Source organism: Tachyglossus aculeatus, chromosome 26 (genome assembly GCF_015852505.1).
Source record: "Tachyglossus aculeatus isolate mTacAcu1 chromosome 26, mTacAcu1.pri, whole genome shotgun sequence".
In the NCBI taxonomy this organism is placed as follows: Eukaryota; Metazoa; Chordata; class Mammalia; order Monotremata; family Tachyglossidae; genus Tachyglossus; species Tachyglossus aculeatus.
Genome location: NC_052091.1, coordinates 5,434,670 through 5,458,872, shown reverse-complemented (window position 1 = coordinate 5,458,872; position 24,203 = coordinate 5,434,670). Strand labels below are relative to the sequence as shown.

Sequence of the window (24,203 nt, the reverse complement as noted above, 5' to 3'; positions counted from 1 at the left end):
TACGATTGAATGAATGAATGACTCCAGGCCTCCGTGAGCAAAGGGGAAAGGGGAAGCCCAGGAGGACGGGGAGGCGGGGCCCTGATTAGACTGTGAGCCCACTGTTGGGTAGGGACCGTCTCTATATGTTGCCAACTTGGACTTCCCAAGCGCTTAGTACAGTGCTCTGCACACAGTAAGCGCTCAATAAATACGATTGATGATGATCCCTCCCAAACGCCACCCCCTCAGGCCTGGCCCCCGCGTTGCAAATGGTGCACCAACTGCCCCGAGGGGGCCTGCATCGGCCGGTCGGGCTCCTGCACCTCGGAGAACGACTGCCGCATCAACCAGCGTGAAGTCTTCTGGGCCGGGAACTGCTCCGAGGTGGTGTGCGGGGCGGCCGACTGCGAGCAGTGCACCCGCGAGGGCAGATGCATGTGGACGCGCCAGTTCAAGCGCACGGGTAAGGAGGCCAGGCCCCGGCGCCGGCCGGGCGGGAGCCGAGGGAAGCAGCGGGGCCCAGTGGAAAGAGTCCGGCCTTTGGAGTCAGAGGTCAGGGGTTCAAATCCCGCCTCTGCCAGTGGCCAGCTGGGTGACTTTGGGCAAGTCACCTCACTTCTCTGGGCCTCAGTTCCCTCATCTGGAAAACGGGGGTGAAGATTGTGAGCCCCCCCGTGGGACAACCTGATCACCTTGTAACCTCCCCAGCGAAAGTGGGGATGAAGATTGTGAGCCCCCCGTGGGACAACCTCATCACCTTGTAACCTCCCCAGCAAAATGGGGATGAAGATTGTGAGCCCCCCGTGGGACAACCTGATCACCTTGTAACCTCCCCAGCGAAAATGGGGGTGAAGATTGTGAGCCCCCCGTGGGACAACCTGATCACCTTGTAACCTCCCCAGGGAAAATGGGGATGAAGATTGTGAGCCCCCCGTGGGACAACCTGATCACCTTGTAACCTCCCCAGCGAAAGTGGGGATGAAGATTGTGAGCCCCCCGTGGGACAACCTGATCACCTTGTAACCTCCCCAGCGCTTAGAGCAGTGCTTTGCACATAGTAAGCGCTTAATAAATGCTATCGTTATTATTATTAGAGGGTCCGGGCGGGTGGGCCAGCCCCGCCCAGATCCCCCCTCGCCTCCTCCAGGCGAGACGCGGCGCATCCTCTCGGTGCAGCCCACCTACGACTGGACCTGCTTCAGCCACTCCCTGCTGAACGTGTCCCCGATGCCCGTGGAGTCGTCGCCGCCCCTGCCCTGCCCCACCCCCTGCCACCGCCTGCCCAGCTGCGCCGACTGCCTGGCGGCCAAGGGGGCCGACGGGGGCTGGCAGCACTGCGTGTGGAGCAGCAGCCTCCAGCAGGTACCCGGGGCCGGGGGGCGGCGGGGCGGGGGCCGGGGGCAGGGCCGGCCAACCCTGACCCTCTCCCTCGCCCCGTCCCCCTCTCCCACCCACCTCTGCACAGTGTCTGAGTCCGTCCTTCGTGCCCCTGCGCTGCCTGGCGGGGGGCTGCGGGCGCCTGCTGCGGGGGGCGGAGAGCTGCTCGCCCGACTGCGCCCTCGCCCCGCAGTGTGCCCTCTGCCTGCGCCGCCCCCACTGTGGCTGGTGCGCCTGGGGGGGCCCCGGCCAGGACGGGGGCGGCCGCTGCCTCCAGGGGGGTCTCAGCGGCCCCCAGCCAGGTGAGTCGTTCATTCATTCAGCCATATTTATTGAGCACTTTCTGGGTGCAGAGCCCTGTACTAAGCGGCGGGAAGACCATTTGCAACATTCCCTGCCCACAGCCGGCTTACGGTCTGGAGGGGGAGCCGGGCATTAATAGAAATAAATAAGGATTTAAGTGGTGCGGGGATGGGAAGGGGGATGAATAGAGGGAGCGAGTCAGGGAGACGCAGGAGGGAGTGGGAGAAGAGGAAAGGGGGGCTTAGTCCGGGAAGGGCCCTGGGAGGAGACGGGCCTTCAGTTAGGGTTTGCAGGTGGGGAGAGTCGTTGTCTGTCAGATATGAAAAGGGAGAGCATGCCAGGCCAGAAGCAGGATGTCGGTGAGAGGGCGGCGGCGAGACAGACGGGATCGAGGTACAGAGAGAAGGTTGGCATTAGGAGCGAAGCGTGGGGGCCGGCTCGGAGTAGGAGGCCGACGAGGTGAGGTGGAGGGGGGCGAGGTGATGGAGGGCTTCAGAGCCGACGGTGGGGAATTTCCGTTTGATGCAGAGGTGGCTGGGCAAACACTGGAGTGTCTTTAGGAGTGGGGAAACATGGCCTGAACGTTTTTGTAGAAAAATGACCCGGGCGGCAGAGTGAAGTATGGAGTGGGGAGAGACAGGAGGCTGGGAGGTCAGCAAGGAGGGTGGGAGTCCCCGGGGTAGGACCGGTGGGTGACGGGGGCGAGGGGCAGGGCCCAGCCTGACCCCCCTCACGCCCCACGTGCTCCTCCCCAGGCCTCACGTGCGGCGCGGGGGCCGGGGAGCCCGGGGCCTCCTGGGCCTTCCTGTCCTGTCCCCCCGAGGACGAGTGTGCCAACGGGCACCACGACTGCAACGAGACGCAGAACTGCCACGATCGGCCCCACGGTTACGAGTGCAGCTGCAAGCGGGGCTACACCCGGGACAAGTGAGGCGGGCACCCTCGGGGAGGGGCTGGGCACCCTTTACTCACCCGTCCCCCTCCACGGTAGCGGAACAACGCTAATTGCAACGATCTGGCTTTTTGATAAACGTGTACTACGTGCCGAACGCTGTGCTAAACAATAGTGACGATAATGATGGTATGTGTCAAGCACCGTTCTAAGCGCTGGGATAGAGAAGCAGCATGGCTCAGTGGAAAGAGCCCGGGCTTTGGAGTCAGACATGGTGGGTTCAAATCCCGGCTCCACTGCAAGTCAGCTGTGTGACCTTGGGCAAGTCACTTAACTTCTCTGAGCCTCAGTTCCCCCATCTGTAAAAATGGGGATTAAGACTGTGAGCCCCACGTGAGACAACTTGATCACATTGTATCCCCCCCAGCGCTTAGAACAGTGCTTTGCAAATAGTAAGCGCTTAACAAATGCCATTATTATTATTACTATTATTATTATAGATATAAGCTAATCAGGTTGGACACAGTCCCTGACCCGCGTGGGGCTCACAGTCTTTGTCCTTATTCTACAGATGAGATAACTGAGGCAGAGAGAAGTTAAGTGACTTTCCCAAGCTCACACAACGTTAGGGTTGACACAGGGATAATCAGATCAGACACAGTTCCAGTTCCCCGTGGGTCTCACAGTCCAGGAGCTAGGGAGAGCAGGCATTTTGTCCCTATTTTACAGATGAGGAAAGTGAGGCCCAGGAGAGTGAAGTAACTTGTCCAAAGCTGTACAGCAGACAAGTGGTGATAGAACCCGGGTCTGGTGAATCCCAGTCTTCAATCAATCAATCAATCAATCAATCAATCGTATTTATTGAGCGCTTACTATGTGCAGAGCACTGTACTAAGCGCTTGGGAAGTACAAATTGGCATCACAATTGGCAGTCTTGCGCTGTTTCCACTAGGCCACGCGGCTGACGGTGGGCTGAGCGTCCCTCACCTGCCCCTTCCTCCCAGTTGTTCGGTCTGTGCCCCGTCACGGTGCCACGGGGACGAGCCGCCCGCTCTGCGCCCCCTCACCCTCCCTTTCCTCCTCCAGTGCCACTGGGCTGTGCCGCCCGGTCTGCGCCCAAGGCTGCGTCAACGGCTCGTGCGTGGAGCCCGACCACTGCCGCTGCCACTTCGGCTTTGTCGGCCGCAACTGCTCCGCGGAGTGTCACTGTAACCGGCACAGCCAGTGCGCGGGGGCCTCTGCCCGGGACCAGTGTCTGCTGTGCCACAACAATACCATGGTGAGGGGCCGGGGGCCGGGCGACCTTCCGGGACAAGGCTCAAAGCCCCAATGATCATCATCATCAATCGTATTTATTTAGCGCTTACTATGTGCAGAGCACTGTACTAAGCGCTTGGGAAGTACAAATTGGCAACATATAGAGACAGTCCCTACCCAACAGTGGGCTCAGTGATGTAGGGAATCAGAGACAGATCCAGTCAGAGCGAGACACACAGTGGCCCGCACCCCCTGGGCCGGGAGAAGGTGCCCCTATGTCCGCTGAAGCCCCTCAGGGTGGTAGACTTCCCCTCAATCAATCAATCAATCAATCAATCGTATTTATTGAGCACTTACTGTGTGCAGAGCACTGTACTAAGCGCTTGGGAAGTCCAAGTTGGCAACACATAGAGACGGTCCCTACCCAACAGCGGGCTCACAGTCTAGAAGGGGGAGACAGAGAACAAAACCAAACATGCTAACAAAATAAAATAAATAGGATAGATATGTACAAGTAAGATAAATAAATAGAGTAATAAATATGTACATACATATATACAGGTGCTGTGGGGAAGGGAAGGAGGTAAGATGGGGGATGGAGAGGGGGAGGAGGGGGAGAGGAAGGAAGGGGCTCAGTCTGGGAAGGCCTCCTGGAGGAGGTGAGCTCTCAGTAGGGCCTTGAAGGGAGGAAGAGAGCTAGGGGAGGGCATCCCTAGGCCCGCTGTGGCAGCGTATCACGGTAGACTCCCCCTAGACTGGGAGAGGGTGTTCATTCATTTGTTGTCGTATTTATTGAGCGCTTACTGTGTGCAGAGCACTGGACCAAGCGCTTGGGAAGTACAAACCGGCAACATATAGAGATGGTCCCTACCCAACAACAGGTTCACAGTCTAGAACGGGGAGACAGACAACAAAACAAAACAAGTAGATGTCAATACCATCATAGTAAATAGAAGTATAGCTATATACAAATCATTGATAAAATTTCATAGAAGAACCACAAGTGGAGTAGAGAGTGAGTCAAGCAGGGGTATTCATTTACTCATTCATTCATTCAATCAAGCGTATTTATTGAGCACTTTACTGTGCAGAACACTGTACTAAACTGAGAGCTCACCTCTTCCAGGAGGCCTTCCCAGACTGAGCCCCCTCCTCCCCCTCCCCATCCCCCTCGCCTTACCTCCTTCCCCTCCCCACAGCACTTGTATATATGTATATATGTTTGTACGGATTTATTACCCCATTTATTTATTTTACTTGTACATATTTATTCTATTTATTTTATTTTGTTAATATGTTTTGCTACCTGTCTCCCCCTTCTAGACCGTAAGCCTACTGTTGGGTAGGGACCGTCTCTAGATGTTGCCAACTTGTACTTCCCAAGCGCTTAGTCCAGTGCTCTGCACACAGTAAGCGCTCAATAAATACGATTGAATGAACGAATGAATAAGCACTTGGGAGACTATACGATAGACACATTCCCTGCCCACAACGCGCTTACAGTCTAGAGGGGGTATTTAAGGAGCGCTTCCTGAGGGCAGAGCCCTGTGCTGAGCACTTGAGAGATCTTGATGCGGCTGTTAGTCAGTCAGAGGTATTATTGAGCGCTTACTACGTGCAGAGCACAGTACTAAGCGCCCGGGAGAGTCTGATACAACAGAATTAGCGGACCCGTTGCCTGCCCATAACGAGTTTACAGTCTGGAGGGATTGTTAGTTGTCGGATGGGAGGATCCGCACCCTCGAGGAGCTTCCAGTCCGGCGGCGGACGGTCGGCCGCTGACCTCCCGTCCCCCTCCGCGTCCCAGGGCGCCCACTGCGAGCACTGCCGCCCGCTCTTCGTGGGTTCGGCCCTGGGCGGCGGGACTTGCCGCCCGTGCCGCGCCTTCTGTCGGGGCAACAGCGACGTGTGCGTCAGCCGGAAGGAGCTGGAGGCGGCGAGGAGGGAGCCCAGGGGGCACCCGCTGCAACCCGAGGCCGTGAGTGCGGGTCGCGGAGGGCCGCCGGGGCGACCGGGCCGCCGGGCCAGGCCCTGGACGGGGGGCGGTGGGACCGGGCGGCTCCCGATGGCTGGGGGCAGGGGGGCGGCTGGGCCTTGGGCTCCACCGCTCCCCCCGCCCCGGACCCCCCAGATCCTGAGCTGGGTGTCGGAGGGGCCCAGCGAGGACGAGGCCGTGTGCGTCAACTGCCAGAACAACAGCTACGGGGAGAAGTGCGAGAGCTGCCTCAACGGCTACTTCCTGCTGGATGGCAAATGCACAAGGTGAGGGGCTAGCCCGGGCCCGTCTGCCCGACCTGTCTCCCCCTTCTAGACTGCGAGCCCGCTGTGGGCAGGGGGGTTGTCTCTATTTGTTGCTGAATTGTACTTTCCCAACAGCTTAGTACAGTGCTCTGCACTCAGGAAGCGCCCAATAAATACGATTGAGTGAATGAATGAATGATCCCACGATCCTGGGATTTTGTGTTCGCGGTTGTGTGTTGGTGTGTTCCAGCAGAAAGTGTAATCCGGGAGTCAGAAGGCCATGGGCTCTAGTCCCGACTCTGCCGCTTGTCTGCTGTGTGACCTTGGCCAAGTCACTTCACGTCTCTGGGCTTCAGTTACCTCGGCTGTAAAATGGGGACTAAGACTGTGAGCCCCAAGTGGGACAGGGACTGTGTCCAACTGTATTTGCTTGCAGTTGCTTAGTACAGTGCCTGGCACGTAGTAAGGGCTTAACTAGTACCACAGTTGTTATTATTATTATTCCCCCTTGGCCGCCCGCTCCGGGGACCCTGGCGTGTTTGCGTATCCCGCATCTGTCTCCCGCAGGTGCCAGTGCAACGGGCACGCCGACACATGTAACGAGCAGGATGGCACGGGCTGCCCGTGTCAGAACAACACGGAGACGGGGGCCTGCCAGAGCAGCACACAGAACGACCGCCGCGATTGCTACAAGTACCAGGTACCGGAGCCGCGGCGGGGACCGGGGGGACCCACCCCCTCTGGGAGCGTGTTGAGGGAGCGGAGGCGGACTCGGTCAGTCAGTCAGTCGTATTTATTGAGCACTTACTGTGTGCAGAGCACTGTAATAATAATAATAACTGCACTGTTAGGCGTTTACTATGTGCCAGGCACCGTACTGAGCGTTGAAGTAGATTGGATCCCTGTCCTACGCGGGGCTCGCGGTCTTAATCCCCATTTTACAGAAGAGGTAACCGTGGCACAGAGAAGTGAATTGCCCCAGGGCAGATGGCGGACAAGTGACAGAGCCGGGATTCGAACCCAGGTCCTTCGGATTCCCAGGCCCACGCTCTATCCATTAGGCCACTCTGCTTCTCTTGCTGTACTAAGCGCTAGGGAAAGTACAGAAGCAGCACGGGCTGGGGAGTTAGAGGTCGTGAGTTCTAATTCCGGCTCCAGCGCTTGTTGGCTGTGTGACCCTGGGCAAGTCACTTCACTTCCCTCTGCCTCAGTTACCTCATCTGGACAATGGGGATTGAGACTGTGAGCCCCACGTGGGACAACTTGATTACCTTGTCTCCACCCCAGCGCTTAGAACAGTGCTTGGCACGTAGTAAGTGCTTAATAAATACCATTATTATCATGAATACCATATAACAATATATAGCAGACACATTCCCTACCCACAGTGAGCTTACAGCCTAGAGAGTCTTCACATAGTAAGGAGCTTACTATACTTACTGTGTACTAGGCGCTGGCTTAGGTATAAGATAATCAGGTCGGACTCAGTCCCTGGTTCCATATGGGGCTCAAGGTCTAAGAAGGGGGAAGAAATAATAATAATAATAATTGTATTTGCTAAGCACTTGCTATGTACTAAGCATTGGGATGGATACAGACTTATCAGGTTGAATGCTCTCCTCCCAAATGGGGCTCACAGTCTAAGAAAGGGGAAGAAATAATAATAATAATTGTATGTGCTAAGCACTTACTACGTACTAAGCATTGGGATGGATACAGACTTATCAGGTTGAATGCACTCCTCCCAAATGGGGCTCACAGTCTAAGAAAGGGGAAGAAATAATAATAATAATTGTATTTGCTAAGCACTTACTATGTACTAAGCATTGGGATGGATGCAGACTTATCAGGTTGAATGCACTCCTCCCAAATGGGGCTCACAGTCTAAGAAAGGGGAAGAAATAATAATAATTGTATTTGCTAAGCACTTACTATGTTCTAAGCATTGGCATAGATACAGACTTATCAGGTTGAATGCACTCCTCCCAAATGGGGCTCACAGTCTAAGAAAGGGGAAGAAATAAGATAATAATATTTGTTAAGCACATGCTGTGTGCTAAGCGCTTGGCTAAGTGCTGGGGTAGATATAAGACAGCCAGGCCACACACAGTCCCTGGTCCCACGTGGGACTCACAGTCTAATAATAATTTAATAATAATAATAATAATAATAATAATAATAATAATGGTATTTGTTAAGCACTTACTATGTGCACAGCACTGTTCTAAGCGCTGGGGAGGTTACAAGGTGATCAGGTTGCCCCACAGGGGACTTACAGTTTTAAGTCCCCTGTGGGGCAACCGGAGGGGGATGAAATAATAATAATGAGTGATATCTGTTAAGCGCTTACTATGTGCCAAGGACTGTGCTAAGCGCCGGGATAGATCTAAGATAATCAGGCCGGACACAATCCCTGGTCCCTTCAAGGCCCTACTGAGAGCTCACCTCCTCCAGGAGGCCTTCCCAGACTGAGCCCCTTCCTTCCTCTCCCCCTCATCCCCCTCTCCATCCCCCCCCAACTTACCTCCTTCCCTTCCCCACAGCACCTGTATATATGGATATATGTTTGTACATATTCATTACTCTATTTATTTTACTTGTACATATCTATTTTATTTATTTTATTTTGTTAGTACGTTTGGTTTTGTTGTCTGTCTCCCCCTTCTAGACTGTGAGCCCACTGTTGGGTAGGGACCGTCTCTATACGTTGCCAACTTGTACTTCCCAAGCGCTTAGTCCAGTGCTCTGCACACAGTAAGCGCTCAATAAATGCGATCGATTGATTGATTGATTGATTGATGGGGCTCACGGTGGAAGAAGGAGGAAGAACAGGTACTGATTTCCCCATTGAACAGAGGAGGACACCGAGGCACAGGGAAGTGAAGTGACTTGCCCAAGTGTGTCACGAGCGGGCAAAGGGCAGAGCCGGGAGGAGAACCCACGTCCTCCCACTCCCGGGCCCGGGCTCTCTCCATTAGGTCACTCCGCTTCCTAGGGAAGCTCGGCAAACTCCGACGCTGAAGCAGCCGTCCCTCGAGGGTGGGGATCCTCCCGTCCGACAACTAACAATCCCTCCAGACTGTAAACTCGTTATGGGCAGGGAACGCGTCTGCTAATTCTGTTGTATCAGACTCTCCCGGGCGCTTAGTACTCCCCCCCGCCACCCCCGCCCCCTCACCTAGGTCGCAGGTGACAAGCGACGGAGCGTACGGTCCCTTCACTTATCCGAGAAGCATCGCCGATCGGGAATCAGCGTGGCTCGGCGGAAAGAGCACGGGCTTTGGAGTCAGAGGTCATGAGTTCAAACCCCGGCTCAGCCAATTGTCAGGTCACTCAATAATAATAATAATGATGCCATTTGTTAAGCGCTTACTATGTGCAAAGCACTGTTCTAATTGGTGGGGGGGCGGATACAGTGTGATCAAGTTGTCCCACATGGGGTTCACAGTCTTAATCCCCGTTTTTACAGATGAGGTAAGATGCAGTGTGATCAAGTTGTCCCACGGGGGGTTCACAGTCTTAATCCCCATTTTTACAGATGAGGTAAGATGCAGTGTGATCAAGTTGTCCCACGTGGGGTTCACAGTCTTAATCCCCATTTTTACAGATGAGGTAAGATACAATGTGATCAAGTTGCCCCACGTGGGGTTCACCGTCTTAATCCCCATTTTTACAGATGAGGTAACTGAGGCTCGGAGAAGTGAAGTGACTGGCCCAAGGTCACACAGCAGACTTGTGGTGGAGCCGGGATTCGGACCCATGACCTCTGACCCCAAAGCCCGCGCTCTTTCCACTTCACTTCTCTGGGCCTCAGTTCCCTCATCTGTAAAATGGGGATTAAGACCGTGAGCCCCCCCACCCTGTGGGACCACCTGATCATCATCATCATCAGTCGTATTTATTGAGCGCTTACTGTGTGCAGAGCACTGGACTAAGCGCTTGGGAAGTACAAGTTGGCAACATAGAGAGACGGTCCCTACCCAACAGTGGGCTCAGATCACCTCGTAACCTCCTCAGCGCTTAGAACAGTGCTTTGCACATAGTAAGCGCTTAATAGATGCCATTAATATTATTATTCTTATCAACGGGTCACTGCCCCAGCCCCGCCCGGGCAGCCCAGACGCCGGAAGTGAAGGGCGGAGAGTTGTGCGCGCTCAGGCCCCGGCTCCTCGCCCTTTGACTCACGGTCTGTGCCCGGAAGGGAGGCCTTGCGTGACCCGTTGAGGTGGAAGCGCTTGGAGGTTCATTAAGTTGTCAGCAACCGCTCTTGGGTCGGTCTGGATCCTAGCCATCCCCCCGGGCCTGACCCTCCTCCTCCTCCTCCTCCTCCTCCTCATCGTCACCAACAATGGTATTTATTGAGCCGTTCTTGCGTGCAGAGCACCGTCCTAAGTGCTTGGGAGAGTACAGTACAACCGAGCTCATTCATTCAATCGTATTTATTGAGCGCCCGCTGTGTGCAGAGCACTGGACTTGAGCGCTTGGGGAGTCCAAGTCGGCAACATATAGAGACGGCTCCTACCCAACAGCGGGCTCACAGTCTAGAAGGGGGAGACGGACAACAAAACTAAACATGTAGGCAGGTGTCAAAATCGTCAGAACAAATAGAATTATAGCTATATGCACATCATTATATGCACATTGAGAGAAGCAGCGTGGCTCAGTGGAAAGAGCACGGGCTTTGGAGTCAGAGGTCATGGGTTCAAATCCCGGTTCCGCCAACTATCAGCTGTGTGACTTTGGGCAAGTCACGTAGCTTCTCTGTGCCTCAGTTCCCTCATCTGTAAAATGGGGATTAAAACTGTGAGTCCCCTGTGGGACAACCTGATTACCTTGTAACCTCCCCAGCGCTTAGAACAGTGCTTTGCATATAGTAAGCGCTTAACAAATACCGTTATTATTATTATCTTTTAGACTGTGAGCCCACTGTTGGGTAGGGACTGTCTCTATGTGTTGCCAATTTGTACTTCCCAAGCGCTTAGTACAGGGCTCTGCACATAGTAAGCGCTCAATAAATACGATTGATGATGATGATGGAAGAGTACAGTACAACCGAGCTCATTCATTCAATCGTATTTATTGAGCGCCTACTGTGTGCAGAGCACTGGACTTGAGCGCTTGGGGAGTCCAAGTCGGCAACATATAGAGACGGCTCCTACCCAACAACGGGCTCACAGTCTAGAAGGGGGAGACGGACAACAAAACTAAACATGTAGGCAGGTGTCAAAATCGTCAGAACAAATAGAGTTATAGCTATATGCACATCATTATATGCACATTGAGAGAAGCAGCGTGGCTCAGTGGAAAGAGCACGGGCTTTGGAGTCAGAGGTCATGGGTTCAAATCCCGGTTCCGCCAACTATCAGCTGTGTGACTTTGGGCAAGTCACTTAGCTTCTCTGTGCCTCAGTTCCCTCATCTGTAAAATGGGGATTAAAACTGTGAGTCCCCCCTGGGACAACCTGATTACCTTGTAACCTCCCCAGCGCTTAGAACAGTGCTTTGCATATAGTAAGCGCTTAACAAATACCGTTATTATTATTATCTTTTAGACTGTGAGCCCACTGTTGGGTAGGGACTGTCTCTATGTGTTGCCAATTTGTACTTCCCAAGCGCTTAGTACAGGGCTCTGCACATAGTAAGCGCTCAATAAATACGATTGATGATGATGGAAGAGTACAGTACAACCGAGCTCATTCATTCAATCGTATTTATTGAGCGCCTACTGTGTGCAGAGCACTGGACTTGAGCGCTTGGGGAGTCCAAGTCGGCAACATATAGAGACGGCACCTACCCAACAACGGGCTCACAGTCTAGAAGGGGGAGACGGACAACAAAACTAAACATGTAGGCAGGTGTCAAAATCGTCAGAACAAATAGAGTTATAGCTATATGCACATCATTATATGCACATTGAGAGAAGCAGCGTGGCTCAGTGGAAAGAGCACGGGCTTTGGAGTCAGAGGTCATGGGTTCAAATCCCGGTTCCGCCAACTATCAGCTGTGTGACTTTGGGCAAGTCACTTAGCTTCTCTGTGCCTCAGTTCCCTCATCTGTAAAATGGGGATTAAAACTGTGAGTCCCCCCTGGGACAACCTGATTACCTTGTAACCTCCCCAGTGCTTAGAACAGTGCTTTGCATATAGTAAGCGCTTAACAAATACCATTATTATTATTATCTTTTAGACTGTGAGCCCACTGTTGGGTAAGGACTGTCTCTATGTGTTGCCACTTTGTACTTCCCAAGCGCTTAGTACAGTGCTCTGCACATAGTAAGCGCTCAATAAATACGATTGATGATTATGATGGAAGAGTACAGTACAACCGAGCTCATTCATTCAATCGTATTTATTGAGCGCCTGCTGTGTGCAGAGCACTGGACTTAAGCGCTTGGGAAGTACAAATTGGCAACATATAGGGACGGTCCCTACCCAACAACGGGCTCACAGTCTAGAAGGGGGAGACGGACAACAAAGCTAAACATGTAGGCAGGTGTCAAAATCGTCAGAACAATAGAATTATAGCTGTATGCACATCATTAACAAAATAAATGGAATAGTAAATAGGTACAAGTACATATGTACATATGGACGTACTCTTGTACATATTTACTATTCTATTTCTTTTATTTTGTTAATATGTTTTGTTGTCTGTCTCCCCCTTCTAGACTGTGAGCCCGTTGTTGGGTAGGGACCGTCTCTAGATGTTGCCGATTTGTACTTCCCAGGCGCTTAGTACAGTGCTGTGCACACAGTAAGCGCTCAATAGATGCGATTGAATGAATGAATGAATGAATGAAAGTAAAATAAATAGAGTAATAAATCTGTACAAATATTGACAAGTGCTGTGGGGAGGGGAAGGAGGTAGGGTGGGGTATTTATTTATTTTACTTGTACATATCCCATTTTATTTTGTTAATATGTTTGGTTTTGTTGTCTGTCTCCCCCTTCTAGACCGTGAGCCCACTGTTGGGTAGGGACCGTCTCTATATGTTGCCAACTTGGACTTCCCAAGTGCTTAGTACAGTGCTCTGCACACAGTAAGTGCTCTATAAATACATTTGATTGATTGATTGATTCCCTGCCCACAACAAGCTTTCTATCTAGAGGGTACAGTCTTCAGCCCCTGCACTCCTCCCTATCATCATCACCATTGTTGAACAGTTCATGTGTGCAGAGCACTGTACTAAGCTCTTAATAATAATAATAATAATAATGGCATTTATTAAGCACTTACTATGTGCTAAGCACTGTTCTAAGCACTGGGGAGGTTACAAGGTGATCAGGTTGTCCCACAGGGGGCTCACATTAATCCCCATTTTACAGATGAGGAAACTGAGGCCCAGAGAAGTGAAGTGACTTGCCCAAAGTCACACAGCTGACAATTGGCAGAGCCGGGATTTGAACCCACAACCTCTGACTCCAAAGCCCGGGCTCTTTCCATTGAGCCACGCTGCTTCTCTTGGGAGAGTACAGTACAACAGAGTTGGTAGATATATTCCCTGTCCGCAATGAGTTTACAGTCTAGAGGAGACAGTCTGCAGCCCTCCGCCTCCTTGTCCTCCTCCTCCTCATCAGTGGTATTTATTGAGCGCTTACTGTGTTGATGAGCACTGTACTAAGCACTTGGGAGAGTACAGTACAGCAGAGTTGGTAGATATATTCCCTGTCCACAATGAGTTTACAATCTAGAGGAGACAGTCTGCAGCCCTCCGCCTCCTTGTCCTCCTCCTCCTCATCAGTGGTATTTATTGAGCGCTTACTGTGTTGATGAGCACTGTACTAAGCACTTGGGAGAGTACAATACAACAGTCGATAGACACATTCTCTGCCTACAAGCTTACAATCTAGAGGAGACAGTCTACAGTCTCCCGCCTCCTCCTCATCAATGGTACTTTTTGAGCGCTTACTGTGTTGCAGAGCACTGTACTAAGTGCTTGGGAGAGTACAACAGGCACGTTCCCCACCCGCAATGAGCTTACAGTCTAGAGGGGACCATGAGCAGCCCTCCTCTCTCCTCCCGCCCCACCCCACCCCGTCCCTAGACCCTGCTGTCTGCCGCCAGTCACCGACTGTCAGGCCTGATTCGCTTCAGTCAATCAATCCGTTGTAAAATAATAATAATAATGGCATTTATTAAGCGCTTACTATGTGCAAGGCACTGTTCTAAGCGCTGGGGGGATACAAGGTGATCAGGTTGTCCCACAGGGGGCTCACAGTCTTCATCCCCATTTTACAGATGAGGTCACTGAGGCCCAGAGATGTGAAGCGACTTGCCCACAGTCGCACAGCTGACAAGTGGCAGGGCCAGGATTCGAACCCATGACCTCTGACTCCAAAGTCCACACGCTTTCCACTGAGCCACGCTGCTTCTCATTTATTGAGCACTTACCGTGCACAGGGCATCGTACTAAGCGTTCGGGAGGAGCAACGTGGCCCAGGCTCTATCTGCTGGGAGTCAGAAGGACCTGGGTTCTAGTCCCAGCTCCACCACTGGTCTGCTGTGTGACCTTGGGCAAGTCACGTCCCTTCTCTGGGCCTCAGTTCCCTCATCTGCTAAATGGGGATTAAGACCGTGAGCCCGGTGTGGGACAGGGACAGTGCCCAACCTGAGACAGAACCCGGGCGTGGGAGTTAGGAGGTCATGGGTTCTAATCCCAGCTCCGCCACCTGTCTGCTGTGTGACTTTGGGCAAGTCACTTCACTTCTCTGGGCTTCAGTTACTCATTTGTAAAATGGGGATTAAGACCGGGAGCCCCAAATGGGGCAGTGACTGTGTCTTAAACTGATTAACTTGTATCTACCCCAATGCTTAGAATAGTGTTTGACACACAGTAAGTGCTTAACAAGCACCAGAGTTATTTATTACCATTATTATTATTACTTTGTTCCCACCTCAGCGTTTAGAACAGTGCCTGACACAAAGTAAGTGATTAACAAATACCATAAAAAATACAATATTAGAAGCAGCACGGCACAGTGGATAGAGCACGGGCTCGGGAGTCAGACGATCACGGGTTCTAATCCCAGCTCCACCACTCGTCCGCTCTGTGACCTTGGACAAGTCACTTTACTTCTCTGGGCCTCAGTCCCCTCATCCGTAAAACGGGGATGGAGACTGAGAACCGGGACAGGGACCGTGTCCAAGTCGATCTGCTCGTTTCCACTTAGTACGGTGCCCGAAGCACAGTAAGTGCTTCAATACTCCAGTTCCTATTATTGCCATTATGATTATTACTGATAATAATGATACCATTATGATTATTACTGATAATAATAATAATAATGATAGCATTTATTAAGCGCTTACTATGTGCAAAGCACCGTTCTAAGCGCCGGGGAGGTTACAAGGTGATCAGGTTGTCCCACTGATAATAATGATAGCATTTATTAAGCGCTTACTATGTGCAAAGCACCGTTCTAAGCGCCGGGGAGGTTACAAGGTGATCAGGTTGTCCCACTGATAATAATGATAGCATTTATTAAGCGCTTACTATGTGCAAAGCACCGTTCTAAGCGCCGGGGAGGTTACAAGGTGATCAGGTTGTCCCACTGATAGTAATGATAGCATTTATTAAGCGCTTACTATGTGCAAAGCACCGTTCTAAGCGCCGGGGAGGTTACAAGGTGATCAGGTTGTCCCACTGATAGTAATGATAGCATTTATTAAGCGCTTACTATGTGCAAAGCACCGTTCTAAGCGCCGGGGAGGTTACAAGGTGATCAGGTTGTCCCACGGGGGGCTCACACGTTCCCTGCCCACAACGAGCTTACCGTCTAGAAGGGGAGCCAGCCGTGATTACGAGTCAATAAATGACGGCCCCGGAGCTAAGCGCCTCCTGGTCCTCTTCCGCTTCTTCCTCCTCCTCTTGGTCCCGCTCCGTCCCCCGCGCCAGTGCGCCAAGTGCCGGGAGTCCTTCCACGGGAGCCCGGTGGGCGGCCAGCAGTGTTACCGGCTGATCTCGGTGGAGCAGGAGTGTTGCCTGGACCCGGCCTCTCAGGTCAACTGCTTCCACGAGCCCAAGCGCCGGGCCCTGGCCCGCGGCCGCACCGTCCTGTTCGGCGTCCAGCCCAAGTTCACCAACGTGGACATCCGGCTGACCCTGGACGTGACCTTCGGCGCCGTGGACCTCTACGTGTCCACCTCGTACGACACGTTCGCCGTGCGCGTCGACCCGGACTCCGGGGTCCACTCGGTGCAGATCCAGCCGCCGCCGGGGGCCGCCGAGCCCTCGCCCCCCGAGCCGCCCGGGCGGGTGCGGGAGGAGCGGCCGCGGGGCCTCATCACCTACGTGACGGTCTGGGAGCCGGCCACGGTGCTGGTGGTCCGGGGGGTGCGGGACCGCCTGGTCATCACCTACCCGCACGAGCGCCACGCCCTCAAGTCCAGCCGCTTCTACCTGCTGCTGCTGGGGGCCGGCGACGGCCGCGGCGGCCCCGGGGCCAACGGCTCCACCGACTCGCAGGGCCTGCTCTTCTTCCGCCAGGACCAGGCCCACATCGACCTGTTCGTCTTCTTCTCCGTCTTCTTCTCCTGCTTCTTCCTCTTCCTGTCGCTGTGCGTGCTGCTCTGGAAGGCCAAGCAGGCCCTGGACCTGCGGCGGGAGCAGCGCCGGCACCTGCAGGAGATGACCAAGATGGCCAGCCGGCCCTTCGCCAAGGTGACCGTCTGCTTCCCGCCCGCCGGCCCCTGCCGCCGCCCCCTGGACCCCCCGCCGGCCCCGCTGCTGGCGGCCGGGGGGGCCGGGGGGCCCTGGGCGGGGCTGCGGGTGGGGCCCATCACACTGGAGCCCACGGAGGACGGCATGGCCGGGGTGGCCACGCTGCTGCTGCAGCTGCCGGGGGGGGCCCAGGCCCCCAACCGCGCCTGCCTGGGGTCCGCCCTGGTGACCCTCCGCCACCACCTCCAAGAGTACTGCGGGGGCGGCGGGGCCGGCGGCGGGGCCAGGGGGCACGGCCCCGGCGCCGGCCGCAAGGGCCTCTTGAGCCACGACAATCTGACCAGCATGTCGCTGTGAGCCCGGATGGACGGACGGACGGCGGGCGGGAGGACCCGCCGGGGCCACGGCCGCCGGCCCGCACCCCCCTCCCACCTCTCCATCGCTCTCCCCGCCCACCCCGGGTCGGCCGAGAACGGGGGGCCGGGGCCGAATAAACTCCCGTTGAGAGGGGACGCCGGCGCCCGCCCGGATGCTGTCTCTTCTCCCGGGTGGAGGCGGGGCGGGCAGGGGGTAGGCGAGGGGCAGTGAGGGGTAGAAGCGGCGTGCGGGCTACAGAAGGGAAGTCACCCCCCACCCCCCGCCCCACCTTCGAAGCCAGGATGAGAAGGCCGGGTGTGGCGTGGGAAGGTGGGCCTGGCCAACTTGACAGAGACCCTTCCCTCGGGCTGGGCTGCTGCTGAGGGAGGCGGTCGGGCAGTCGATTGTATCTGTTGAGCGCTTACTGTGTGCGGGGCACTGTGTTAAGCGCTTGGAAGAGGACAACAGAAAAATAAAACAGATCTATTCCAGCCGTTGGCTTCAAGGTCGTCCATCAGCCAGCTCTCCCCCGCCCAAACCCGCTCTCTTCACATGCCACATCCCAGTTCACACCCTTCACCCCTCCCAAGCTCACCACTTCACTGCCCTCCACCTTGAACACCCCCCGCCACCATAAACACACACCTTCAACCCACCAGACCACATCCCCCCTCTATCTTCAAAGCCCCCTCTTAAAATCCCCACGTCCTCCAAGATGCCCTCCCCATCTGTCCAATTTCTCCCCCAAACACTCCGCGTAGAGACCCCCTTAATCAATTGATTGACTAGGTCGTACTCCCGCTAGTATCCGTTTTGTCTAATCCATCCTCCGACCCCAATGATCTGTTCACAATTTGTGATGGGCGGGGAAGGGGGCCTGCCCGCCTCAGTCGTATTTATTGAGCGCTTACTGTGGGCTGTACTAAGCGCTTGGGAGAGTACGTCTCCAATTCGATTGGAAGCTCCTCGGGGGCAGGGGCTGTGGTGGGGGTAGGTTGTTGGTAACTACTGTGGTAACTGCTACTGATTGAATGAGGAGCAGAGCTGGGGTGGGCGGGAGGGGGTCTTGTGTCAATTGGTTGTATTTATTGAGTGCTTACTGTGTGCAGAATAACAGACGCAATCCCTGCCCACAGTGAGCTTACAGTCTAGAGGGGGAGACAGACATTAACATGGAGCTGTCTTCCTGGAGAGGAGGGACCCAAGGCAGGGGGTTGGAAGTGATGATTTGGAGAGGTGCCACCAGCCCTGAGGCGTGGGCTGGCAACTGTCGACCCTCTAGGGTAACCAGATGGCCCCTTTGCTGACCTGGAGGGAACACGTATGTTACGTGTTGAGAAGACAGCGTGGTGCAGTGAATAGAGCACAGGCCTGGGAGACAGAAGGTCGTGGGTTCTAATCCTGGCTCTGCCACTTGTCTGCTGTGTGACCTTGGGCAAGTTACTTCACTTTTCGGCCTCAGTTACCTCACCTGGAATATGGAGAGTGAGGCTGTGAGCCCCACGTGGGATGGGGACTCCGTTCAACCCGACATGCTGGCAGCGCTTAGGGCAGTGCCTGACACATAGTAAGCGCTTAACAAATACCATAATTGGTATTATGTAATGATGTCATAGGGACGCACGGAAAGGTTCTTGGAGGACATCTGATGAACCCAGAGTGTGGCACTGGGGTGGGGGGGTTGCGGGAGTTCCGACCCCATCCCTGGTCCCCAAGGCATCAGTTGCTTCTTCCAGGGTCACGGGCCTCTCTTCGGAGCCCCGGGACTCGACGGTGGAGGGAAGCAGGGCACTAGGAATACGGTGTTGTTGTTATACTGGACATCCCACAGCCCTGCTGAAAACCGAGCTGTCCTGGCTAGGAAGGGACAAATGGCCATCCTGAAAAGTTTGGGAGTGGGGAGGCAAATGGTCATTCTTCTGAAAACTTGGGGAGTGGGGGGGACAAACGGTCGGCCTCCTGAAGAGTTTGGAGGTTGGATTTCCCCTTCGCTCCGTATCCTCCCTCCAGCCCCCCGGCCCCCCCACCCATTTTGTTCACCAGAAGTGACACAGAGACAGTTTGTTTCTAGATTTTATTATGGTTGAGTTGGGGGCGTCGGTGGAGGAGATGGGGCCAGGACGCTGGGGTGGGAAAGGACTGGAGGCTTGGGAAGGGGGCCGGGATTGGGGGGAGAGGCGGGTCCTCACTGCCGGATCTTCAGCTCCCGGGCCATCTGGCACAGGGAGCAGGGGAGGCAGAAGGTGAGCGCCGCCCAGTCATGGGGCACGGAGCCCTGGAGGAGCCAAGAGAGGGTGGTTAGTGGGCACAGGTGCCCACGCCCATCCCTCTCGTCTCCCAGAGGCCTTTGCCCCCAGTTGCCCTGCCCGTTCCGGCCCCCCCAAGGCCTTACCTGGATGTGGTAGCGTTCCCTCATGCCCGTGCGGATGGAGTTGAGGCTGCCCAGGAGGTAGGGGGTACAGCAGCACTCGCCGTAGTCTTCGGCGATGCGGCAGGCGAGGCACAGGGGGGTGAAGGTCCCGCACAGACCTGGTGGGGTCACAGTGGGGTCAAGGGGGTCCTCGGGGAAGGGGCGGGGGCCTCGAAGGTGAGAAGGAGCCCGAGGCGGGGAGGTCAGAGGTCACTCACAGATGGGCATGTCGTTGCAGCAGTCGCTCAGCTCCGTGTGCCAGTCGCTCAGCTGGCTCTGGTAGCACTGACTGCTGCTCTGGGGCTGGCTGGTCACCGGGTAGGACATGGCTGGGGGAGACGGACGGGGTGGGTGGGGCGGCCCCTCCCCTCTGAACTCACTCCGCGGGTCCTCCCACCTGCCAAGGAGGCCGCTGCCACCGCGTCCCGGGCCCCCCGCCCTCCTGTTGTAGGGTGGTGGCTGGCACCGATGCCCCCGGCTCTAAGGGGGGCGGTTGGGGGGGTGGAAGGGGTCTGCTGCCCCTTTCAAAGGGGAGGTGGGGCCGGGGGCCCTGGGCCCACCTGGGCCAGCGGTGCCCCTGGTTGGAGGGCCATTTCTCCCGCCCATCTGGGGCCCCAGGTCCCGGCGCAGTCGACGGCCTTGCCCACATCCAAGGGAGGAGGAGGAGGAGGAGGAGAAGGAACCCAAGGGGGGGAGAGGGTCGAGGTGAGGAAGGGTCCCAGGGGAGGAGGAAGAAGAGGAGAAGGAACCCAAGGGGGGGACAGGGCCGAGGTGAGGAAGGGTCCCAGGGGAGGAGGAAGAAGAGGAGAAGGAACCCAAGGGGGGGAGAGGGCCAAGGTGAGGAAGGGTCCCAGGGGAGGAGGAAGAGGAGAAGGAACCCAAGGGGGAGAGGGGGCCGAGGTGAGGAAGGGTCCCAGGGGGCTGGGGGGGGGGGGGGGAGGAGAGGGGTTGGCCCGGCGCCCACCTTTGCCCTTGACGTTGTCGCTCATCTCGAACTGCATCCTGCGGTGGCGGAGCAGGGGCGAGGGGTGGGAGGATGCTTTTTTTGGGGGAGGGAGGGGGCGACCCGCGGGTGGGGGCTACGGGGGGCAACGGGGAGCTGGGGAGAGAGAGGCAGAGTCAGCGGGGGCAGGGAGCCCAGCTCGGGGTTGCCAACTCCAGCCTCTCTGCTGACGACCCCCCTCATCTTGGGGGGTGGGCGTGGGGGGGATACCCGGGGGTCCCTACCAACGGGCAGAGACACACACACAGGGGCTCAGAGACACAAATCCCAAGGGGGAGGCGCAGGTAGGGTGAGAAGCGAAGGAACTGTGGACGAGGGGGCGGAGGGAGACCCTCAGAGACAGAAGGGAGTCAAGAGACTCTTGAGGGCCCAGAGATAAGGGGTTCAGGGGTGCCCCGAGAGACAAGGACTGGGGGAGAGACAGAGGAAGAGACCGGAGACGAGGCGAGAGTGGGGGGCCGTGGGGGGAGGGAGAGGACCCCCCACCACACACCCTCTTTTCAGACAGGTGAGTCCTACCTGCGACGGTGCTGGAGAGACGATGCTGGGATGCCGGAGTTGTGCATCCCAAGGTCCCGGGACCCGTTTATATCCGGGGGGGGCGTGGGGAGCGGGGGGGCGGGACCCAGAGGGAAAGGAGCCTGGGGTGGCAGGTCTCTCCCCCCCATTTCCTTCCCCCTCCCCCTCCCGCCCCAAGCCGGCAGGAAGAGACACAGAGATTGCCCTTCCCCGAGAGATGGACTTCCGAAAGAGGGAAACTGAGGCAGGGACCGAGTCCCACCCCCGCAGAGGGAGAGACGTGGAGCTGAGGAAGAAGGGAGCTGAAAGGAGAGGGTGGGACAGAAGGGGAGGCTGCGTGGATTTGGGTGGGGGGGCGTGGGCAGGGTTTTGAAGGGCAGGGGCTCAGCTGAGGGGCTCCTGGAGGGGAGGGGCTGGAAAAAGTGGGGGTGCATGGATAGGTGGTGACTCACCCCCCCCCCCCCCCGGAACTGAGAGTAAGCACGGCCCCTCCCACCCTGAAGGGGTTTTCCTTCCCCCCAATCCCTGGAAAAAGGAGAAAAACAGGATATGGGGGAGTGATGGGCCTGCTATGACTGTTGGGGGACCCCCCCACCCCCGGGCGAGGGGAAGAGGCTCGCCCCCCCCCCCAGGGGGAGGGAAGCCTGGGGGGGATTGTGGGGAGGGGTGGGGCACTGTTTGGGGTAACTCCTGGGCCAGCAGGGTGTCTCACTGGGCTTATCCCACTCCCTTCCCCCTGCCAAGGTGATGACACGGACCTCTCTGGGTGCCACCCAGGATTCCGGGGTGCCACCGGCTCAGGGGCCCCACCCGGCCCCGGCACACACTGCCCTCACCCACTGAGTCAGCCCCAATCCCGCCCAGCCGGTCGGAGACACGGGGGAGCCCTCCCTGCGGGCGAGATCCTACTGGGGAGAGACCCCCGGGTCTGCCCCCCCCCCCGGAGACCACTAGGCCTTCTGGCGGCCTCTGCATCCCGGAGTCCTGCCCGGTCTGGTCCAGGGCTCCGCCGGGGGCAGGGACACGTTTTGGGGGGATGCAAGCAGGGGGAAGGGAAGGCTTGGGCCCAGATGTTTCCTGGGACCTCATCCCAACCTGTCTCTCTGCCTCATCATCATCATCAATCATCATCAATTGTATTTATTGAGCGCTTACTGTGTGCAGAGCACTGTACTAAGCGCTTGGGAAGTACAAATTGGCAACATATAGAGACAGTCCCTACCCAACAGTGGGCTCACAGTCTAAAAGATGTGCATATAGCTATAATCCTATTTGTTCTGACGATTTTGACACCTGCCTACATGTTTAGTTTTGTTGTCCGCCTCATCTCTGCCCTGCGTCTCTGTCTCTGCCCATCTCTATTCCAACTCTGCCATCTCTCTGTCTCTTTACTCTTTCAATTCCTATCTCTGGCCCCCTCTGCCTCAGCCCTGTCTTCATCTCTGCCCCATCTTCGCCCTTACCATGTCATGGGTTCTAACCCCGTCTCCACCGCGTGTCTGCTCTGTGACCTCGAACAAGTCACTTCACCTGTCTGTACCTCAGTTACCTCATCTGTAAAACAGGGATTGAGTCTGAGAGGCCCACATGGGACAGGGACCGCGTCCAACCCGATTTGCTTGTATCCACCCCGGCACAAAATACGGTGCTTAGCACACAGGAGGTGCTTAACAAATACCATTATTATTATTTTTTATTATTACAATTATTATCCGCCCTGTCGCGCTCAAGTCATTCATTTAGTCAGTCAATCGTATTTGTTGGGCTCTTACTGCATGCAGAGCACTGAATTAAGCGCTTTGGAAAGTCCAATACAACAATAAGCAGACACATTCCCGGCCCACGATGAGCTGGCTTTTCCCTCTCTGTGTCCCTGTCTCTCGGATCTCGGACTTGACAGTTCCGTGATCGTCTCTCCCGGTCTCCAAAGTCACGGCCGCTTTCCTCTCCCAACCCGCGAACCCCTAAAAACTTCCACTGGCTTCTCGGTCCCCATCTCTGGGCAGCTGCAGGAGGGGGCTGTCAGGAGAGAGGCCAGTCGGGGCCTAATCAGTCCCGGAATTGACCCTCAAGGAGGGAAATTCCCTGTTTCCGAGTGCCCTCTCCCACTTCCCACTTCCCACCTGCCCAGCTGTTAGTGTCAGCTAGCCTGGCCACCCCCAGGTCCCCAATTATACTCTGGCTCATCCCAGTGAGGAAATCCGGACTGGAAGAGGGGTGAGCTGGCCTTCCCAAAGCCGGAGTTGGGGGTGGGGAGAGGGGGTCCGGGACCCCGCCGGCCCAGGAGAGGAGGAGCAGGGGGCTGGGGATCAATCAAGCAATCAATCAATCGTATTTATTGAGCGCTTACTGTGTGCAGAGCACTGCACTAAGCGCTTGGGAAGTCCAAGTTGGCAACATATAGAGACAGTCCCTACCCAACAGTGGGCTCACAGTCTAAAAGGGGGAGACAGAGAACAAAACCAAACATACTAACAAAATAAAATAATGGGGATGCGGGCGGGGAAACACGGGCGGGAGGAAGAGGAGAAGCAGTGTGCCCTGATGGAAAAAATGCAGGCCTGAAAGTCCGACGACCGGGGTTCCGGCTCTGCCACTAACCTGCTGTGTGACCTTGGACGAGTCACTTTTCTTGTCTGTGTGGGTCAGCTTCCTCATTTGGAAAATGGGGATTTAATACCCGTTCTCCCTCCTACTTAGACTGTGGGCCCCATATGGGACAGGGACTCGGTCCAATCTAATTATTCCATTATTCTAGTTATTCCCAGGGCTTGAAACAGGGCTTGTCAAACAGTTAAGGGCTTAACAAATACCACAATTAGTAGTAGTAGGAAGAAGAAGCAGCATGGCCTAGTGGCTAGAGCACCAGTCTGGGAGTCAGAAGGACTTGGGTTCTAATCCTGGCTCCACTACTTGTCTGCTGGGTGTCCTTGGGCAAGTCACTTCACTTCCCTGTGCCTCAGTTGCCTCATCTGTAAAATGGAGATTGAGACTGTGAGCCCCAGGTGACACAGGGACCATGTCCAACCCAACTGGCTTGCATCCACCCCAGCATTTAGTACGGTGCCTGGCACATAGTAAGCGCTAAACAAATACCATAATTATTATTACTATCAGTAGGGTCAGGCAATGTTCTCCATTCGGTTCATTCAGTCGTATTAATTGAGCGCTTACTGTGGGCAGAGCACTGTACTAAGTGCTTG

At 55.6% G+C, this 24,203-nt stretch overlaps 2 protein-coding genes across 2 annotated transcripts in view; one reads left to right on the top strand and one right to left on the bottom strand.

The window, feature by feature from the left end:
* The window catches only part of MEGF8 (multiple EGF like domains 8), a gene marked incomplete at its 5' end in the record, with an annotated part of 44,405 nt that extends 26,851 nt beyond the window's left edge, over positions 1-17,554 (top strand). The window contains 9 exon segments of the mRNA XM_038767684.1: positions 232-445; positions 1,130-1,344; positions 1,448-1,661; positions 2,418-2,589; positions 3,641-3,833; positions 5,619-5,789; positions 5,943-6,073; positions 6,620-6,752; positions 15,947-17,554. Coding sequence (XP_038623612.1) covers positions 232-445; positions 1,130-1,344; positions 1,448-1,661; positions 2,418-2,589; positions 3,641-3,833; positions 5,619-5,789; positions 5,943-6,073; positions 6,620-6,752; positions 15,947-17,068 — 2,565 coding nt within the window.
* Positions 17,555-19,156: 1,602 nt separating this feature from the next.
* Positions 19,157-21,073, bottom strand: CNFN (cornifelin). Its single transcript, XM_038767526.1, has 5 exons — positions 21,001-21,073; positions 20,443-20,480; positions 19,697-19,807; positions 19,461-19,597; positions 19,157-19,343 (listed from the first exon to the last, which is right to left on the bottom strand). The coding sequence occupies exons 1-5, from the start codon at positions 21,045-21,047 to the stop codon at positions 19,254-19,256; spliced, it is 423 nt and encodes a 140-aa protein (XP_038623454.1). The 5' UTR covers positions 21,048-21,073; the 3' UTR covers positions 19,157-19,253.
* Between the last annotated feature and the right edge of the window lie 3,130 nt (positions 21,074-24,203).

What these genes read in the sequence shown, in the direction of transcription:
- CNFN (XM_038767526.1), bottom strand. Translation starts at nt 21,047, where the DNA reads ATGCACAACTCCGGCATCCCAGCATCGTCTCTCCAGCACCGTCGCAG. An exon ending in CGACAACGTCAAGGGCAAAG is followed by an intron (nt 19,808 to 20,442) that starts GTGGGCGCCGGG and finishes CGTCTCCCCCAG; the next exon opens with CCATGTCCTACCCGGTGACC. An exon ending in GGGAACGCTACCACATCCAG is followed by an intron (nt 19,344 to 19,460) that starts GTAAGGCCTTGG and finishes TGGCTCCTCCAG; the next exon opens with GGCTCCGTGCCCCATGACTG.